The 20,505-nt window shown below is 41.5% G+C and overlaps 1 protein-coding gene across 18 annotated transcripts in view; it reads right to left on the bottom strand.

Annotated features, from left to right (window-relative positions):
• LOC306965303 (ankyrin-3-like) overlaps nt 1-20,505 on the bottom strand; it is a gene marked incomplete at its 3' end in the record, with an annotated part of 96,108 nt that overhangs the window by 8,767 nt on the left and 66,836 nt on the right. For 3 of the 18 annotated variants that reach the window (XM_079559624.1, XM_079559623.1, XM_079559629.1), the window contains 16 exons: nt 19,779-19,902; nt 16,984-17,086; nt 16,528-16,578; nt 16,040-16,149; nt 15,125-15,157; nt 14,248-14,472; nt 14,010-14,164; nt 13,710-13,921; nt 13,390-13,597; nt 13,217-13,313; nt 11,613-11,841; nt 11,369-11,494; nt 11,052-11,174; nt 10,511-10,537; nt 8,804-8,885; nt 651-7,781 (listed from right to left, as the gene is read on the bottom strand). In XM_079559624.1, coding sequence (XP_079415750.1) covers nt 651-7,781; nt 8,804-8,885; nt 10,511-10,537; nt 11,052-11,174; nt 11,369-11,494; nt 11,613-11,841; nt 13,217-13,313; nt 13,390-13,597; nt 13,710-13,921; nt 14,010-14,164; nt 14,248-14,472; nt 15,125-15,157; nt 16,040-16,149; nt 16,528-16,578; nt 16,984-17,086; nt 19,779-19,902 — 9,036 coding nt within the window. Of the gene's footprint in view, nt 1-650; nt 7,782-8,803; nt 8,886-10,510; nt 10,538-11,051; nt 11,175-11,368; nt 11,495-11,612; nt 11,842-13,216; nt 13,314-13,389; nt 13,598-13,709; nt 13,922-14,009; nt 14,165-14,247; nt 14,473-15,124; nt 15,158-16,039; nt 16,150-16,527; nt 16,579-16,983; nt 17,087-18,942; nt 18,955-19,778; nt 19,903-20,505 lie in introns of those variants that run through there. The other 15 variants (XM_079559622.1, XM_079559612.1, XM_079559619.1 and 12 more) reach the window with 13 other exon arrangements.

Here is a 20,505-nt window from a genome sequence, read left to right as displayed (position 1 = left end):
ACATAATACTGAGCACACAGCAAATTTTAAAAATGGCCAGAAATGGATTTGACACAAGCAACATGAATAAATAAAATTTGTAATATGTTCATAGAATAAGTGCTCCGTGATTATTTGTGGAAATGTGATCTCTAAGCAGGCAGTAACTGTCATGAAGATCACACAAAACAAAGAACATGACGTTAGACTAAGTTTTATACAGGTAAAACGAGGAAAGGCTTGTGTACAGTTCTAAAATATTAGACATGCAAGACCTTTGTGCTATTGGCTACCACTTGCACTCTTATGACAATTCATGATTGTAAAAAAAACTCCACTCAGTAGCCTTCCCTTGCCTTGACAGACTGGGGAATTACAAAACTAGAGGCTGGCAGTGCCAGAAGACCAGTCACTCCTACTAACATGCTCACACTTTGGTAAGGAAGTAGAGAGAGAGAGAAAAACAGGAAAAATATCTTGCAACAAGGACAATACACAACTACACATTACATCAATGACAAACATAAATTTAGATGACATAACCGTTTAAACAGAATATGTAGACACGCCACAGGCATTCCAGTCAATAATGATCACAACAATGTCATGCAACTAAAAGTGAACTATAGCATTAAAGATGTATTTGAACATAGTGTGAAAATGTTACAAACTAGGCTTGATCTCTGCGATGGGAGGTGTTCGAGACCCTGTGAGTCCCTGACTGCCCTCCTTCCCACCAGTCCTCCTACTCCTTCTGCTCCTCTCACTGCCGGAGGCCCTGTCCGTCGCCGCCACCTTTGCCCTTACGGACGCGGCCCCGGCCTCAGCCCTCGGGCCTCTCCCAGAGCTGGATGAGCCGGAGGGCTGGGAGGGCTGGGAGGCGTCCGACAGAGAGGTGCTCCGGGAGGTGCTGTCTTCCTCCGACTGCTCTGTCTGCGTCTTTTTCTCCTCGTCTGATAGGCGGTCCACCAACTTTTGCGTCTCCCCGCTAAGGTCTTTAAAGTATTCGATGGTGCGCTTACAAACATCACTTGGATTTTCCTGTCTATCGTGTTTAGATCCTTCTGCGGTTGTTACTTTGCTAACCTGATGCTTGTCCTTTAAGGGCAGTCTTGAGGGTAACTGTATAGCCTTCCTTTCTATGGGCAATACTCTTGCTGGCTGCGAGCTAGCTCTAACTAACCCAAGGGAGCTACTGCTGGGCGTGGCGGCTGGGGGAGTTCTTTTAGCATCTTTAATGGGTATTCTAGACCTGGGTTCAACTTTGGCTATGGCTGGCTCTCCTTTTCTTCTAACTTCAACCTTAACTGCTCCTTTGAGCTTCTGCTTACCTATTGCTTTACCTTGTGTGTGAAATGACCACCCTGCAGCTTTTACAGGAAGTCTAGACTTGGGCTGCTTTTGTTCTGTGTCCTTAACTGTTTCACTTTTTTGGGCCTGCTCTTGAATCCCCTCCACTTTTTCGTCATTGTCTTTGTCTTTACAACCAAGTGTTTCTATTCTGCTGGCTTTCTGGAGAGTGGGCTCAGATGAGGATTGCAAATTAAACACCACGCTGCCACATTGAATGTAGTTGGCCAGAACACTAGATGACTCAAGGTTATTGTTATTGTTGCAGTTTTCCGAAGGGTAATCCTTCCTGTCTACCTCTGTGGGTCTAATAGATTGGTCAACTGCGCCCTTCTGATCTGTACTTTCTATACTGATATACTCTGGCACTATTTGTCCCTCCGAAATTTCAGCTTTACAGTCACTGTGATCCCCTGAGTCTTTTTTCACAGTTATTGAGGCTGCTATGCCCATTTTAATAGGGGTGCGTAACTTAGAATCAACTTTGGAGGCTGTGATTGTACAAGAGGAGGCAGTCTCAGCTATAGCTTCACAGGCAGCAGCACCATTACCAGTGTAACCAGTGCCATTGTCAGACTGTGCAGGGCTGCATTTTGCTGGTGTTGCAGGTGTTGTTGGTGTAGTGCTGTTTGTGGCATCTATTACCTTCACCATCCCATCTCCTGTTTTTGTTGGAGAGGAAATTACCCCCACAACCTTGCCCCCTCTCCCCTTTTCCCCTGTTTTAGGGTCAGAGGAATGCTCACCAATCTGGAAAAACTGAAGCCTCTCTTCAACAAAGTCCCGCTTGCTCATGTCAATAGCACCACTGCGAGTCATCTCAAACATCTTTCCTTCGTGGAAAGGGAAGGGGTTAGGCTCACTAGTGGGTGTGCTCTCATCAGTCGGAGTTCTAGCAGGGGTAGTATCTGGTGTTGTGGCCTGTGACTTGTCCTCCACTGATAAACCAAAGGGCTTTGGATCTTCATCTTTCGTTTTGGATTCAAACAGTCCATCATTATCAGTCCCTTTGGTTGACCAGGGGTCAAAGTCAAGGCCTTTTGTGGCAACAGTTTTAAATGTTGAGTTCAACTCTTCTTCAAGTTGGTATCCAAAGTAGTTTTCTGCCTTTCTATCTGGATGCCTTCCTTCAAGAGTATAATCTTTTTCATCTTCACTGCCTTTGCTGGTGGATGCCTTGGACTTTCCCTTCCCATCTTCTCCTGCTTCCTCACATTTCTCCTCCTCTATGACCTCTAGCTTGGATTGACTGAATGAGCGATCAGCGTTTTTTCCATCATTGGATATACTGGAGGTTTTAGGATCCTCACTTAATCCATCATCTTCATCTTGAAGGTCATAGCCATCTAAGGAGTCTATCTCTGTCGCATCGGTGTCATGTGAAAACTCGGCAGTAGTCGCTATTGAGCAGTCAGTTATAGACTGATCATTGCCATTCTGCTCAAGGTCAGCATCATCTCCCTTTGATCCACCATTACCCCCAGTTTCCTTACACCCATTTTTGTCTGATCTTCTTTGTTTCGGTCGCTTCTCTCCCTCATCTTTCATTTTGAAGGTGTACTTTTTGATAGGGATGGGGTGGAACACAGACTCGTCATCACTGGAGTCACTATGGTCTGCGCCTGGGGGGATTGGTGATGGTGGTTGAACCCGGATGACAGGCTCAGCGAGGAGATGCCGGTCATGCTCCTCCTGAAGGTTGACTTCCATCATTTCTGTCTCTGCTTCAGATGAACCACAAGAGCCCTTCTTCTCTGGATCAGACTGCTCTACCTCTATAGGTGGAGGAGGAGGAAACTCTATATAAGCCACTCTTTTGTCTTTCAAACGGGCTCTCTCTTCTTCCTGTTTTTTGCTAAGAGTCTCAGAAGGAGCTGGCTTAGATTTGTTTTTTACTTGTTCATTGCTGACCTGGGTCTTGCCTTCTTCCTCCTCAGACTCTTCTTGTATAGTGCTCGGCATGCCGGGCATTAAGCCGATCACGGAGTCAGGCGTTCGTGAAGCAAGACTTAGTTCTTCTGAGCTTGGGGTCTCGGGAGTAACAGGACTCTTTCCAGAGCTGTCCATAAAGGTCACTTGTTCAAGTGTGTCATCTTCTGGACTACCTTGAGGAGATGGAGATGTTTTTTGCTTGACAGAGTAAAATGCACCCCTTGTTTCATGGACAGTCCTACTTTCATGGCTAACAATCTTTTTATATGTTCCTAGCTGGCCTGAAGCAGTTTCTTTCTCATACTGCTTTCCTACTTGAATGCTGACATAGACAGGCAGAGGTTTAATGTCCTTATAGCCTTCTGTGACAACAACAGGGGTTCCTTGCTCCAAATACTCAACTTGATCATCCTCCACCCCATTACACACCACATTTTTCTGAGCACTGTCTAAGCAATCGATGGGTTTTCCTAATGATGACCCAAGACTTGACTTGCTGGCTTCAGAGGTATTGCGTGCCTGATTTCTAGCTATAGTAGATATCTGGGGTCCTACCTTTTCAGAGAACTGAGAGGATTCATGTTTTTCTGATAAATTACACAGCTTTCTTACAGGAATTTGCGATTCCGAGTTTTTTTTTAGACCGTCATTGCTATTTGGACTTTCTCTAACAACAAATTCAGTATAAATAATTTTATTTGTTGTTTCTTGTAATTGAGGATCACTATTTTTAGAATCTTTTGGCCGATCATGAACACTGGTGTGTGTCATTTTGGGGGACTGTGGTTTATAGTTGCCATAGCCCTGGCTTTCCCATGTCTTAAAGACCCTTTTCTCATCCTGCTCCTTTGCACTAGCATCATGTTTAGGGGAGAACCTACTTGACTCACTATCTAGACCCCTCCTTTGGCTTGAAGGACTTTCTGGAGTTTTGGGCGTATTAGAACCAGCAAATACCTGATAGACCGGAAGCTTACTTTCCTGGAGTTTTCTTATTGGAGAACCTGAACTTTGACTTTCCTGATAGCTCTTTTCATTCTTCTGAGCTTCCTGTTCAAACTTAAGCCTTACAGCACTAACTTTTGAAGAAGACATTTTGTATGGCTTTGGGCTTTCTCCTGTGGTTCCTTGTGTCTTTCTTGCGTCTGTGTCAGTGCAGTGTAACAGCACTCTCCTCTCTGGGCTACTAGGTAGACTGGCACATTTCCTGTCACTCGAGCTGAATCTATCACGGAGCCGCTCCCGACTCCACTCTTCTCCACTACCTCTATAAGACGGCCGCTCTGGGCTACTGTGTGTGGAACTAGGTCCTGAACGTGTTTCCCTGAAGTCAGACCTACGAGATTTCTTCTCTGGGGATGATAGCTCATCATTCAATTGTTCTGTTTTATCACGAAAGAATTGTGATACTTCACTCAATTTTTCTTCCGCCTCCTTTACAGTTCTGTCCACTCGATCCTCATACATGAGTTGCTTTCGTTCCCTTTCCTGTACATCATCTGATATTCGCATCCATACGGACTGTTTTGGGCTACCTGGTTCAGATGAATACTGCAAAAGAGTAAGTTTATCATAATTATCATCCACATTGGTCATTCTTCCAGATTTATCATATATATTCCGTGATGACCTAAAGACATACTCTGTCTTTGGCCTTCCCTCACTATGACTAGTTCTATCTGGGGAATGAAATCGCGATCTGTCTCTCAAATACTCTTCTGTATCAGAGTGACACTGTTGCAACTTCTCTGATTGCAGCATTTTATCAGCAAAGTTATAAGACTCTCCCCTGAGCTCAGATGAACCATCCTCATTGTATTCTACAGACTGCTGACTTAGTAGCTTTAATGTTTTGTAAGAATCATCAGCCATAAGCTGAGCTGAACTAGGGCGACCATCATCCTCTTGTGATATAGGGGTTACTCTGGGGGAGTCTAGGTACGCAGGAAGAAAATCTTCATCCTCCCCTTGTCTTCCTGGATAATAGTACATTTCTTTTTCTGCATGGTTTTTTGTTTCTCGTATAATAACCTCTGTGGGTTCTGCTTTATTGCCCTTTTCAATATGAACTTCAATGATTCTTTCTACCTTAGGTTTCGAGCTGAGGTCTTCAAGCACTCTTTGTGATGTTTCTTCACTGCCTGCTTTGTGTTCAAACAGTCCTGCAAGTTCTCTGGAGGGGTCTTTGCCTGCCTGAAATGCCTTCATTATATCATGTACAGACATAGTCTCTTCACATCTCTCAGATGCACTTTCTTTGCCTGGTTGTTTATGATACACCATCCTGGTAGTGGTAGTAATGTGAGTCTCCTCCTTTACTCTCATACCTTTTCCCATTGGGTCCTCATCTGAACTGGCTTTGATTTGATAGCATTTATTCTGTTCTGGACTAGATGGAGTCTGGTTTTGATTAGCTTTAAAATCTGACTCGACATATCTGACAGGCTGTGGGTCCTCCAGGGGTTTTGTATCATCTGGAGGTTCATAACTTCGAATGACATGAACTACTTCCGTTCTAGTCTCAGTGATAACTGGGGGAATGGGGATATCTTGAAAGAGAGCCTTGGGGCCTGTTCCCTCAGCACTCGGAGGAGCAGAGGGTGTTCTTTCACTTCTGGTCTCAAAACCACTGTCTGATAGTGGGCTTTTATCCTGCTCATGTGATATATCATCAGGTGATTCAAGAACCATGTCTGCTCCAAAGAGTGCATCTCCTACTTTACTAATCTCCTTGTCAGACGGGGATGAGCGCATATTAGTGGGAGGCATTTTGAGTTTATGCTCCTGAACTGCCACTGCTGGTTTCAGAACACGTTTCTGCTTTTCTTTTCCATTTCCTTCCATTTTTATTTCGTCTGATTTATTCTTTGAGAAAGCAGTGCTACCTACTTCATTTGTAAGGTAGTCAACCACTTTGGAGAGGTTAAAATCTCTGTCTGAAATAGTTTTGGTTTTAGCTTGGGGAACAACAGTCTCATATCTTGGAGGAAAACTCCAATTGCTTGGAGGTTGCTCAACTGGTACCTTGGAGAACTGTATGTCATCCAAAGATCCTCTTGACATGGTAACTATTCCATCTCTCACTGAATCTTTTGTCAGTATTTCACTGACTTTAACTAAATCTTGTTTCACTTTCTCAACAATCCTATATGGCTCCTCATCATCTATTCTAGCTTCACGTGGTGACCCAGACTGATATCCTTTACTAGCGGCGGATTTTGGATCAGTTTGTAATATGGCAGACATGCGTATTAAGTCTTCTTTCATTTCAGCTACATCCTTCAAAATCTCTTGGCTAGATGACAGAGGTGATGTGGTGTTTGATTTTAGGCCAGCACTGTATAGATGTGATTTGACTGGGGAAAGTGTTCTGGCAAAAGGGGACTGCATTTGAGCACTGACTTCTGTAGGAGGTGTTTTACGTGGGGACAGAAGAGCAGCAGCTGACTTAGACACTTCAGGGAGCTTTTTAAACTGGGGCTCAGGCAACACATTTATGACAGAATACACTGGCACAGTCACTGTGCTGCAGGTTACAGCAGTGGTGGTATTAGTAGGGGATCTTAGAGAGGCATACAAAGAACTGGACGCTGACGATCTAATGGACTGATAAGACGAGGATGCTGAGGAGGACAATGACTTCAGTGTACCATAGCCAGCAGAGCAAGAATTAAATGTTTTTTCCACTTCATCAAAGGCTGCATTAACACTTGTTGTTGCAGCATTTGTGGTTGCTTGTATTCGTTCCTGTAAGCTATTGGCGAGCAAAGAGTTTGGAGGTGGGGAAATATACTGGGGAGATACTGTTCCATTGATTAATGCTGCAGCACTCTGGACTGTATTGGATTTGAATGGTGATGAAAGAGATGAGAACCAGTTTCTTGAAGGTCCAGTGTGATCTGTAAGAGTTCGAACTGAGGAAAGCCCAGGAACTGTTTTTATTGGAGAGGAAGATGTGCCACTGGTGGCCCCCATGACTGTCTTGTAGGGCAAAGGTGAGCTGAACATATGAACAGATGTTTTGGGAGAGGTTGGCGGGGTTAAGTCTGAAGGTGTTTTTTCAAGAAGAATGTTTCCACCAGATCCTGTTATGGAGGAGGTTCTGGCAGACAAAGCTGCCAGTCCTTTCATGGATATATGCTCTGGGACACTTTTGCCAGGTGATGCTAAAGGGCTGGTGGTGACTGGGTACTGAGGCTGCTGTATTACTGTCTTTATAGGAGATGAAATAGTTCTGTAGGAGCGGATCGGTGAAGCCATGTCACTAGCTGACTTTACAGAAGATGCTGGTGATCCAGGGATGTTGGTCTTGATCGGGGATGCAGAGTTTATAGACCAGACAGATTTCAGTGGAGAGGCAGAAGGCGTGTTGGATGACGAACTGGAGAGGGAGCCAAAGCCAGACTTGGTTTGGAGGGCGACAGGAACAGGCGACCACGCCTGATAAGATCTCGTTGAAAGGACAGGTTTGTGAGGGTAGCCAGAAGGTTGTGTTCTCTGCGAGCTTCGATCAGTTGTTTCTTCAGGAGTAAGTAAAACGAAAGTAAAAACAAATGCAAAATAAAATAGAACATAAAGTAATAAAAAAAGGAAACATACAAAACAGAAAGAGAAATTGTGTAAGTCAGAAACAGCATTTACAGTAGAAGCAAAGTACAATAATTTCTAATATTCAAGACTAGTATGGCATGACAATGATATTAAAAACAAAATACACAATGACGTATGTTCAAAATAGAGTGAAGAAAAAAAAAAGTAATGACAAAAATACACATGTATTGACTTTCATTGTGCTTATATTTGACTTTTTGCAACAGTGCCTTTTACAAACCTATGATTTCTAAATCTTTCTATCTTTATCACATGAACATGACGCCAGAGAAGACCCCACAAGTAAGTAGTAACAGTAAGTTAATAAAAATAGGAAAGTGTGCAAATAGTATAAAATAAGGTTGCACTTTACAAGTAATCACTTAACAATCATAGTGAATTACAAGTGAAAAAAGTCAATTAATTAATGATTGTTGGGCAGTGACCATACTGTAAAAAGTTTAGAATTAATGACTTGATATATATATATATATATATAATCTTTTGATCAAGGTTCAAACATTTTGATTCATTAGCACAAATCCTTGTTGGGGAATACAGGGTTCTTAGTTTATGTAAAGTGCAACCTGGTATAACAGTCATAGACAGCTGCACAAATATAAAGCCAATAAGAGTGAGATGGCATCAACAAAAACATTACAAAAACATCAACAAAACATTTTATTGAACATAAATTTTAACATTTTTGTTCAAATTAAAAATGACCCAGTGTTTCCACAGATGTAAACAGATGCAACAGGTGAGATATTTTTGGAATGACATGGTAAGCAAAGCATAACACGATAAACCATGCAAATGTGTGATAAATGGGACTGACAGTGCAGTTGAACAGATGTCATGGGCCCCTATTCATATATTAACCTCTGGCCGATAACATGATCAAATGACATCATGTGGTAAAGCAAAAATAAGGACTGAAGTGAAAACTCACTCGAGGCTGGGTCGGTCAAATAGCTGTAGCGCTTACGCAAAGCTAAGGAGGCAAAGGTATGACGTCGCTCTGGTTTTTCAGTCTGAAACAACAAACAAAAAGTAGAAAAAAGCTTTAACAAAAAAGATGGCAAATGTGATGATAATGAATTTCTGAATTTGAAAGATTGTGAGTTATATTTTAACACCACTAGGTGTAAGAAACAAAACAAACAAAAAAACATTCTGTTTTGTTTCCATAGATGTATGCAGTGTATGCAAAAGGAGCAACAGCTTACCTACGGGTGAAACTCGGAAAATCTGAATATTGTTAAAAAGTGCATTCATTTCTGTTACTCAACTTAAACTGTGAACTATGATAAACTCATTACATGCAAAGTTAATATTTTGAAAATGGACTGTGAACAATAATCATCAATATTATAACATATCAGAGGTCACTAAATGGCGGACCTATGCGCCAGCCCGTCTGGACCCGAACCATGAATCCGGACATTGGACCCGACCCCGAATCACCTCAGACGAGCGGCTGTGTGTGCTCTCTCTCTCTCTCTCTCCCTCTGTCTCTCCCTCCCTCTCTGACTGAGCAGACTAGTTAACTACAGCTCAGATGAACAGAAAGAGAAAGTCCTACATCTGAGCTCCATGATACTTTTTAGATTTTTAGAAATGGCTTCAGGATGACTGAAATACGGCTCGCTAAAAATAAAGCAGAGGACGCTCTAATTAAATATGCATGCGTGATCGTAGTGCACAATTTAGCGCGGCTGTTTCCTTATTGGCAGCGAGCAGGTCTGAACCAGGACTAAACCAGGTCTAAGCAGGGCCCAGTGTGTTGAGGAGGAGGAGGAGAAACACATCATTGTCAGATATGTGCACATTGTATATAATAATGAGGCTATATGCACTCTGCTATTTAGGAGCCAAAACTCATTTTTAGGGCAAAAAAAAAACAATAACAGTTTCAATTTACTGCATTATTTTCTAATCACAGTTATAGATTTAATAAAGGCTTAAAATCCTCATATAACAGTGAATTAACCCCGTATGTTCCGGACCTTTGCTTGACAATTTATTTTAAATTGTGACCATGGTGAAATTTAATTCGTGACCCCTGGTCTATATCATGTATTAGTTTCACATTTTAAGTTGTATTACAGAGATAAATAAACCTTTTCCACAATATTCTAATTTTCCGAGTTTCACCTGTATTGCTTTGTGCACCTACTGTACTTTACTCCTTAGAGTCAATAATTAGGAAAAAAGTATTTTATTTTATTAATTGCATTAAATTGGCAGTTTATTTCTTTTTATCAGTATTCAGCATTTCTTTCCTAAAATTTGATTTGAATTCAAAGGGTCTATTAAACAACCAAAACCAAATTCTTTTCATAGACAACTTAGTGGTTCATTTATGAACTGTGGATGGAATACGAGGTGACTTGAAACACATAAAAGGCTCCATTGAACTTGAAATGACAAGTGTTAAATAAAGTTATGACTTGTGCCACTTCCATTCATGCAGTACAGAAAATCACATGTAGCACACATAACTGTGCAAAGCATGCTGTCCAAAGCCTGATTTAGACTGTGCGACTGCGCAGAATAAACACATTTTGAAAACATACCATATAATCAATAGCATTTGGGGTCAAGCCAATGTAAAAAAATAAAACAAAGCATTTGTGTGATGATGAAGACTTTTTACCTCATCATCAGGATCAGACTCCATATCCTGTGGATTCCCAAGATGCATTGCAGGTGCAGAGAGAGATGACATGGAGAGCAAGGGCATTATAGTGAGCGGGGTGGAGAAAATAAAAAACAGGGAATGCAAATGGAGCAGCAAAAACAGCAAAACAAATCAGAACAAATCTTTTGTATTAACAACAAAAATTACGAGCAGCAAAATAAAAAGCAATAGCAAAATTGTGTGATTGATCATTACCATAACAACAAAGACAAAGTTTCATTTCTGCATTTCTTTTTCTGCAGCCAAATTGAGCCAGCCAGTAAACAGAATCAAAGGCAGAACACTCCACGTAGACTGTACATTGTGGGATCTTATGACTGGCGCAAGCTTAAACACTGATAAAAGACACGAGCAGCAGGCAGTCATTTCTGTACAAAATGAAGTGCAATGATTCCTCTTGATGTTATGGCTGTGTTGTTTTCCCATTACTTTGTTGCATTCATGAGCACGACATGATCGGATGGCAACAAGAGATTATTCAGAAAAGTGAGCCTACCTTTTTGTGGGTTGGCAGTGTGATATTCAAATTGCATATGGCAGTCTGAGGAAGACCTTTAGCGGATTTTGGCTCCCTCAAGAAAGACAGGCGTCCACACGGGTCCTGGCCCATGTCTCTGATCTGGAAGAAATAAGCCGTGATTTCATGCGCTTTCAAAGATGGAAGAAACTGCTTCTTGGAAAGGCTGAATGTAATTAACTAAAACAAACTTAAAACAGGTTCATGCATCCAGTGTATACTTCATTTTTATCTTTATTTAACCAGGAAAGTCCCTCTTTTGCCATAAAATCATTGCAGCACGTTATACAATTTACCTTCACATTGAAAGGAAGTCTGTTTTCTTTGAAGGAGAAAAAGTTAAAAACCAGTTGCTGTCCACTTTTGGTCAATGGGGACAGGTTGCCGTAACAATCGATAAAGATTGGCTTTCCCTCCAAAACCTGAAGAATGAATTGACAAAACATCTCTTTTTTAGTAGCTTGATATCAGTATGTAGTCAAAAATATAGTACAGTTTTGTTTCTTATTCACAGCTAATGCTTATATTGAGCAAACTTACCTCAATGTCTTTGCTGCGTGCTACTTCCTCAAAGTTCTCTTGCTGCTCCAGAGTCTTGTCCACCTTGTCGTCCGTCATGCAGAAACAGCGCAGCCGAGCCTCCACAATATCATTCATTTTGGAAAACACCACAAACTTGGCCAGATATGGCACGCAGATCAGCTCCCGGTATAACTGAGACGCTAAACTCACCGTCTCAGGAATCTGGTGACAGTCTGCGAGCCAAAACCTGTCAACCACAAGAAAAACAATCTATTAGAGTAAAATAAGAGCAGTTAGTCAAATGGCGAATGTAGTGTGTGTGATTGGTGGTGGTCGGAGGGGCCAAAGGTGCAGACTGGTTGCCTCGCTTCCGTCAGTCTACCTCAGGGCAGCTGTGGCTACAATAGTAGCTTACCATTAAGTATGAAGTGAATGAATAATGCGATGTAAAACGTCCTTGAGTGTACAGAAAAGCGCTATATAAAACCGCTGCATTATTTTATTATTATCAAAGTGCAGGAACTGACTGTTACTCAAGATGCTGATCGTTTCAAATTGTTGAATAGATAAAGGTGGAAATCCATTTACTTTATTTATTTATTTTTAAGTGATGTATTAGCTTGTTATCACAAATATTGAGTTACATAATACTTACTGTACCCTAGGGCATGAACAGACTAGTCGACTTCTGCGGCAAGAGTCAACCTCATTTTAACCTAATTTCTTTCTGCCTAATTTCAACATTAATGTCAAGGCGGAACCCTTTTTATGTGTTTCTATGGGACAATAAACTGCGTTGCACAATAGCAGACCAGCGGCAAGTTGTTTTTATCGGTTAGCGTTCACTTTTTAGTGCTCTACAAAGAGTTTCACCCGCGTAATCTATTGCACTCAGCTGAAATGGAGACAGTCTCCACCGTCAGCGCGCACACGCAAACCTTTCTCTGTCATGGACTTACTCTACTCTACGTGGAATCAACTATGATCTAACACTCTGGGACCGAAAGCTTGTTTACTTCAGACCTTGGATTTACAAGGAAGATGAGAGGCCAGGTGAGGCCAGGTGAGGCCAGGAGGCGAGCGAGACAAACAGAGGAGGAGAGAGAGGAGAAGGCGCGGATCTACGCAATGTTTCTGGAGGCGAAGGTAAACACTGAGCATTGCCTAAAAATTAGGAAATGGTAATAATATTGTATATTAACTCAACAAATACGCTATAAAACCTGCTTACATGTGAGCCTACATTATTACATGACGGATTTGGTCGTAAACATATTTTACTTGTTAATTAGGCGTGATTCCTCCGTTGTTAATATGGTGACGTCATCACACAACTAGTCGACTCTATGTCGACTTCCTTGACTATAAAGTCGACTTCTAAAAATCAGTAGTTGTTTATGCCCTACTGCACACTCACATGATTCAATTTAGGAGCCAAATATGTTACTTATATATGCAACACTGAACTTTTTGCTAGAAGAGTTTTCCTTTCTTCCTGAACTTTTCTAAGGAAACTTTATTTTCTAAGGAAAAGTTCAGTGTTAAGTCAAATACTGATATTGATACTGACTGAAGTATTATTCTAAAATAAGTACACAGAGTAAAACTCCATGCAATTTTACCTGGCCGATACATTTGTGGTGAAGGAGACACAATCAGTAACAAAAGACAGAGGTGTCGTCCCTGTAATGTCCTCCCACTGGGCAGGAGATGTCCCTCCTATAGCAACAAACACACAGCTTACAATAAGACAAGCCTTCAATGTGTTCCCTTTAATGTTATGGGGGCTACTTGCCTGTGATGCTGCAGAGCAGACGTAGGCATGGCGCTGCATCTCCTCTTTGGCCGCTAGGATGACCCTCTGCTGACCGCGGTGGAACAGGAATTGTCATTGTGATAGGTTTGTGGAACTTTCTTCTTCTGGGCTCCACAGTGACAATCGGGCTGAACGTAGCTCTGTTACCGAGCACCGCTCTCACCATGTCATCAGGCACTGGCTGGGCCTAGGCACAACATGTTACACTATTGGGATCTTTGTTGGTGAAGTTTCTTTGATATTTGCCCAGTCTCCAGTAAAATCTGTAGTATTGTGAAGAGAATGAGGGTCAGATGTACCTGAAGGCCAACCCGTATCTTCTTGGTCAGTGCGCCTGGTGGAAATGAGGCCTGGACCATTGGGACCGTGGTGCTGGACAGCATGCCTCCATCTGGGCCCATGTGGTTCGACTCCTGTTTGATGCGTGACACAACAGCAAAATACTGAGGAAAATCTCTGGTGACAATGCGGCAAATGCGCTTCTTCTCCAACTCAGCAGGGCTGTCCAACTCTGTCCAAAGGAATATAAGACTTTTAACTGGTCACTTCCACAATATAAAACATCTGATAAAAGATGTGCTTTGCTGAATTGACTTCACCTTCATCCATTCCACCGAGCAGCTCAACCAGGTCTTCTGGTCTCACATCAGACTGGTGTTCTTTCCAGGTATCTCCATTGTCACTCCTTAAAACAATAAGCTCCCTCTCTTTGCCACGCATTGAACCAAAATGAGGAATCTCCACAATCACTGGACTGAAAAAAAATAAAATAAAAAATACATAGTGATAATCATATATAATAACAATCTAGAATAAGTGCAAATCAGATCCAGCTACCCAAGAAATTGTGCTCCTGCTGGCCCAACTTCGACCAGTCGACTGACCAGGCCCTCCCCCTCCACCATAGGGGGTGGGTATGCCAGCTTGTGCCTCTTGGCCAGGCGGCAGGTGATGCGTGTGGGCGCTGTGCACTTCCTAGGAGGAATGATGATACGCATTCCATTGTGGCGGCTGCCTCTCATGGACCCCCCTCGTGCATCCACCATGAAGCTGACCAAAAACCTGCCAGGACAAAAGTCTTATTTAGAGAAAAGACAAGTGGGCAAGAACGGGACGATAAAAAGTCACACTACAGACACAGGTGAAGAGGACGAATCCCATGCTGTGATCACTGTACACCCAAAAAGACCCAGAAAGAGCACCCAAATATAGAGACACTGAAAGAGTAGAGAGGGAGCTTTGGAGTTCTGAAAAATGGCAGTTCACACCATTAGTCGCCCCAAATACAGAAAAATAAAAAAGTGTGAAACTAAACAAATGTGTGAAATTACAAAAGGTTTAGTTTCAAATTTTGAGGCATCAGGTAGAACTGTAGCCAAAGTTTCAGATTCTCTCAAGCAACATTCAGTGATCAGATATTTCACAGCGGTGAAGATTTGTGCTAGGACTGAGGTTGAAATCATTAAATATGGTTGTATGGTTGTATGGTTGTTTGCTAGAAGTGAGTTGATGTATATTTATACTACTGCATTGATGACATTAAATGTTTCAAACACAGAGGGAAAAGTCATCTAAAATCTATGCATTGCAGATGAAACACCAAACCACACAGATGGAAATGTGAAAAGACACTGTCAAAAAAGGTAAATGACAACAGAAGAGGGTGTGAAATCACTGTGGCATCATGGGAAAGAGCAGTGGACTCAGTCGTCACCTGGAGTCATACTGAGGGAGCGGGGAGGAGAAGCTGGAAAAAAAACACATGGGACAATGCAGGAGACAAACCTCAACAAAAAAAAAAAACGTCTTTAGGAGCCGTTTACAGGGCAATAATTGTCAGCTCATCATTCAGAAGCACACAGACGTCACTCACATTTTGTTTAATGAAAGATTTTGAGTGAAATGACAATGCCTATCTTTCCAAAGCCTAGGAAATAACAAGCAGTCACCGCTGGTCAGGATGATCAGAGCGCTACAAAATGACTTACACTACTAGCTTGCTATAAACCGATGCCATCCCAATGAAGTGCAATCAAAAATGTTTCAAGAAAGAAGTGAAAAAAACATTTCACAAAATATAAAAAGAAAAGTGTACAGGTTTACCAAAGCATTTATCTACAGCCGTCTGCTGTAAATATTCAAATTACATGAGCTTTCCATCAGTTTAACCAAAGTAAAGAGATGGTTCACTTGGATGCAACTTAATTTCAATAAAAATAAGGAAGTATGTATTTTCTGAATATAGCCTCATGTGAACAGTAGCAGGACAATGCTGCAGGTCTTGTGCAGTATGTGTCATGGCTCATTGTATTGGATATGCGGCAGAAAAATACACTGGCCTAACAGAACGAGAAAAGTTATGATTCACAATAGGTCCAAAAAGCTGGAATTATTAGTTTCTGTGGACATTGACTTTGAATGTGGGACATAATTTTAGCCCAGTCCCTCAAAACCGTGTTTTGCAGCTCCTCTAGAGCATGATTCTTCAATGCAACATGCAAGTATTTTCAGTGAACAAATGATTTATCATCAACATATAGAACATGCTGGCAGTAAAACATTAAGATAATCAGGTCTACTCTTCCTTATGTGTCTATGATGTTTCATAAGAGTAACAGACTGTACTAACCCGGAGTGAATGGGACTGGACACCGTGTGGTGGCTGTGGTCCATCATGTCCGGAGTCCAACTGTAGCGCCGCATGCACTCATTGCTGTAGTCCCTGGTCACAGCGAGGTGCTGTGAAACAAGCAAGAGACAAAACAGCACATGTAAAGCTGAGGAACAAATATAGCACGAGAGAACGACAGTGACAGAAAGAAGCCATATCTGTGAAGCATGGAAATGTGACAAGCTAATCAAATGTGAGCGACACCACACCACTTCTCAGTTACCTACTGAGCATATCTTTGACAAAAACAATAAAACAAATGTTTACTCAAATACATAAGTCTTATGATTGATGCAGCGAATAATGGGAATTATATTGGACCCTCAAAAAGACAAAAACGTAAAAAGACACAGAATTTACAACAATATACTATAATGAAAATCCTGATGATTGTATGAAAAAAATAAGAAATAAAACTGATGATTGACTATAGCAACAGATAATACCTTGTTTAGGGGGTCAACCAAGTAGGATATGTCTTTACAGACACTCTGAAGCTTTAGGAAGAGGAGACATGCATACTTAGAGTGATGTCAATACTGTGTAAAGCGTATATATTTAAAAGATTATTTACTCCATGATTATTAGCTCATTAGATTGGTTCAATCAGACTGTTCTTTCCTAAAGAAGTGTGGGGCTAAATGGATGTGCTGTGCCGATGCGGCAGTTTTCTCTCAGTAAAGCACTATTTTAAGCTATAAAACTCTACATGTTCACTTTCAGTGCTATCTCAAAAGCAGGGCATCTTTGACCTTCCATGCTATGACCTAAAAGAAAGTATTTTTTACAAGATAGACATTGGAGAGAGAGGAAAAATATCAACAACACAAATGGTTCCGATGGTACTTGAGATAACAGGCAAAGTTGATAAATTAATCATAACTAGGGAACACTGCACTTACCGTGTCTTTTGTGGGGGCCAAAATCTCTTCGATCATCATACTGTCCCGTGCAAAAGAGCTCCGGTTGAGTGTGTTGGACCTATCCGAACTGAAGGAGCGGAGGCTATAGGTTACCACGCAACCCGGTGCCACAGGCAACAACAAGTCACGGGAACACAAAATAAAACACAAAGCAAGAAGTCCATTATTACATGCAACCTCCAGGGAACCAGGCTGTCAGGCAGAGCCCAGAAAGAAAGGAAGGGTCAGGGCTTCAGACTAGCAAGAGGACATTCAGAGATGGAAATTGGAAGGAGGAAAGTTTGCATTCAAAGAGATAAGAGCATCGGGGGAAAGCAGAAAGGCTACATCAACTGCGCTAAATGCAAAACTAATATAACTGAATGACGTAACTAAAAACACAGAGGGATTTGACAGAACGACGCCTGTGTAATGTGACTGCACTCCTTTGGTCTAAGATTAGCAGCTGACCTAAACCAGTTTCAGAGATGGAGAGGAGACGCCAGGCCTTTCTATCCATCTTGCTGCAGCGTACTTTAGGCCTGAGCGTACAACAACATCTGCCTTTACCCTTTGCAGTTGAACGCAGGGCTGCAGCTTTTTCTCGCACAATTTCTCACATCAGGAATTTTATTAGACGGGTTGTGCAATAGCAGCCACCGGACCCCTGCATTTGAGTCATCAAGTAGGAAAAAAAAGACAGCGCTGTTCCAATTCAAAACAAACCTGAACTGAAAATGGTGTCTTACTGTCCCAGAGCGTCTCGTGTTTCCCATTAATAGAGGACACAATAATGGCCTTTATACTAATTTTATTACCTGCAGTGAAAGCAATAAGCTTCACATAAAAAATGAGTGGATCATAAAATACATTCCGCTTTCTAAAAGATGAAACAATACTTTCTTAACTATTATATCCACTGAGTTTTATTTACAGTTAGTTAGTTACAAGAAACTTTTGCCGCTAGATGTTTGATAAGTAACAGTGCATTTCAGAAGGAAAAAAAGGGCGATCTATCAATGAAATCTCATGATTCAAATGCCACCAATAAGGATCTCCAGTACCACCATAATCTCATCCAAAGTCTATGGGAAACACTGTATGTCAGTATGTGTGTGTGTGCGTGTGTGTGTGTGTGAACAGATCAGAGTGGACAGTTGGGAAAATGCAAAGCTCAGCGTGTTTGACTGGGTCCACTATTCAGCACAGAGAGAAGGCCTTTATTCAGCAAGCCTGCCGAACCCTCCATGGAAGTTACCCAGCAACTCTGTGTGGCCTGAATGGAGCGGCTGGCATGATAGCGCCGCTCTATATCAACACCGTTTCCCTCTGCTTCCCCCCCGACTAACTGTTTGTTCTCGCAGCTTCCTCCTCTTTCTAGCTTTCTCCTTCATCCCCTTTTCTAAATTCTGTATTTGTATTTATTTATTTAAAAGGCATAATGCATATACAAAAAGTACAATATAATCAAAATGCAGGATTATAGCTAAAGCTAATTTCCATCTTCTGTCCCCAACCGGACCAACCGGAATTCTATGTTAAGTTTCCATCTCTAAAAAAAAACGTGATCAAATGTACTTCATAAAAATAAGAATCTAATTAAAAACTTAATGCAGTAGCAGTTTGATCCCTGGAAGTTACACTGAGGGCCACACACCCGCACACACACACACACACACACACAAAACAACATAAACAACTCGACAAAAAACAACACGAAATAGTGTCTCCTTTTTTACACCTGGGTAAGCACAGGGACAATGGATGGGATGTATTTTGATGGAGAAATTAGCACATGTACACAGGACAGGAAGTTAAAGACACTGCACGGAGAGACAGCACATGAAAATGATGACGCAAGTGCAAACAAATCTAGATTTAGTCAAATGAGTTATGGATCTGAAGTACTTAATGAAAAAGGACATTCAAGACTATCTTTACAACTATTACATATCTTACCTGACTCTAGGGCTAGAATGACAGACAGGGTGCAAGAAGGAGAAGAACAAAAAACTGAAGTGAAAAGCAAAGCAATTTGAAAACATTGAAGCGTGAGCACTGGGCAGTGTCTCATTGCCATCCTTGAGTCTTTGATGCACATGTTGCACTTTGTATCTGTGTGGGGTATGTGTGTGCAAATGTACAAGAAAAAAGTAAGAAAACAAAGAAAAATCAAAGCAATGCCAATGTCATTAACAAAACGCAAGACAAAAAATGTACAATCAGAATGAATATACTGCAACTGTGGAATTAATGTGCCATTTAGAAGTGTTCATAAAATATTCTTCTTCAAAATGGAATATCTAAAGGTTTAGCGAAAGCGCATTTAGTATGAATCTATCATGAATAACATCAATTTGTTTTGTTCACTTTCTATCGGACACAACTTACAGTCTGAGCTTGACAACACATGGATGTTGCACTTGAAAAGTTGTTCACATTTCTAGCTGTGACACTATCAGCACTTTGGATTGCACATGAATAGGGGCACAAAATGCTGAATCATTTTGTCAGCTGGAATAATTGCATGGCATTTTTCCAGATGCAATTGTGGCAGATCAGATCCTATTATTTGCTTTTGTGTACAGTGTTGGTACACTTTGAATTGAGCAAAGACATTAGCATAAGTGAAGCAAAAAGTCAAGTTGATGAACATTGACGTCATTCAATCAACTTTGAATTCTTTAACAATTAAAAATCAAAAAAAGAAAAAGAAAAAAACTAAATAAGGCATCAATAACAAGCCAACAGGCCACTGCTGCAGCAAAGCAGAGTTTTGAGAGACCAGTGCTCACCTGGCCGAGCGAGCTCCAATACTGAAACCCATGTAACCCTCCTGAGGTAGAGAGTCATCCCCAAGCTCCTTGAGATCCTGTGGCCGCAGGTACTTGTCTGTGTCCCCGGTCATAGCCTCATCACCTGGTAAAGGTAAAAACCACTCAGTTACTTCAATCTAGAGAAGAGGCCATCCAGCCAACATACCACTACTTATGTGCTGCTTGTACTTGAGGATAGAGTCATTATTCAGCATTATTCATTGTACATTCACACACTGCATCGCCCACTGCAACTTTCACTTAGCTCACTGCATTTGACTGTATCACAACAAAAACATCTGAGAAACATCGGGATAGGGTAAAACCACGCAATTTTATAGGGTAAACGGGGACGCTTTAAAGATGCAGCATAAAAAATGGATAGGGGCAGATATTTTAAGTTATGACTTATTTCTGCTCCTTTCATTCCCATGTAAAATGCTGGTGGTGCATTGGCCATTCAAATGAAAGAAATAAAATAAAAAATGAAATGAAATGAAGAGTAAAAATACACTTTGCACCACATCTGGATCTCTGTAAAACCAAACGCAGCTCTCCTCGAGACACTCAAAGACGAACCTAACATGTAACAAAGCCATCAAAGTCCCAGCAGTGACTCCAATAAAGCAAAAATACAGCAAAACCGCAGCGCACCTCGATCGGCGGACCGGTGAACGATGACACGCCGCTCTATAAAGCCGCCAGA

The sequence above is a fragment of the Gobius niger genome (assembly GCF_951799975.1).
Source record: "Gobius niger genome assembly, chromosome: 7".
Lineage (NCBI taxonomy): Eukaryota > Metazoa > Chordata > Actinopteri > Gobiiformes > Gobiidae > Gobius > Gobius niger.
Note: the sequence above shows the minus strand (reverse complement) of the source record. Positions and strands in the feature narration are given on the sequence as shown.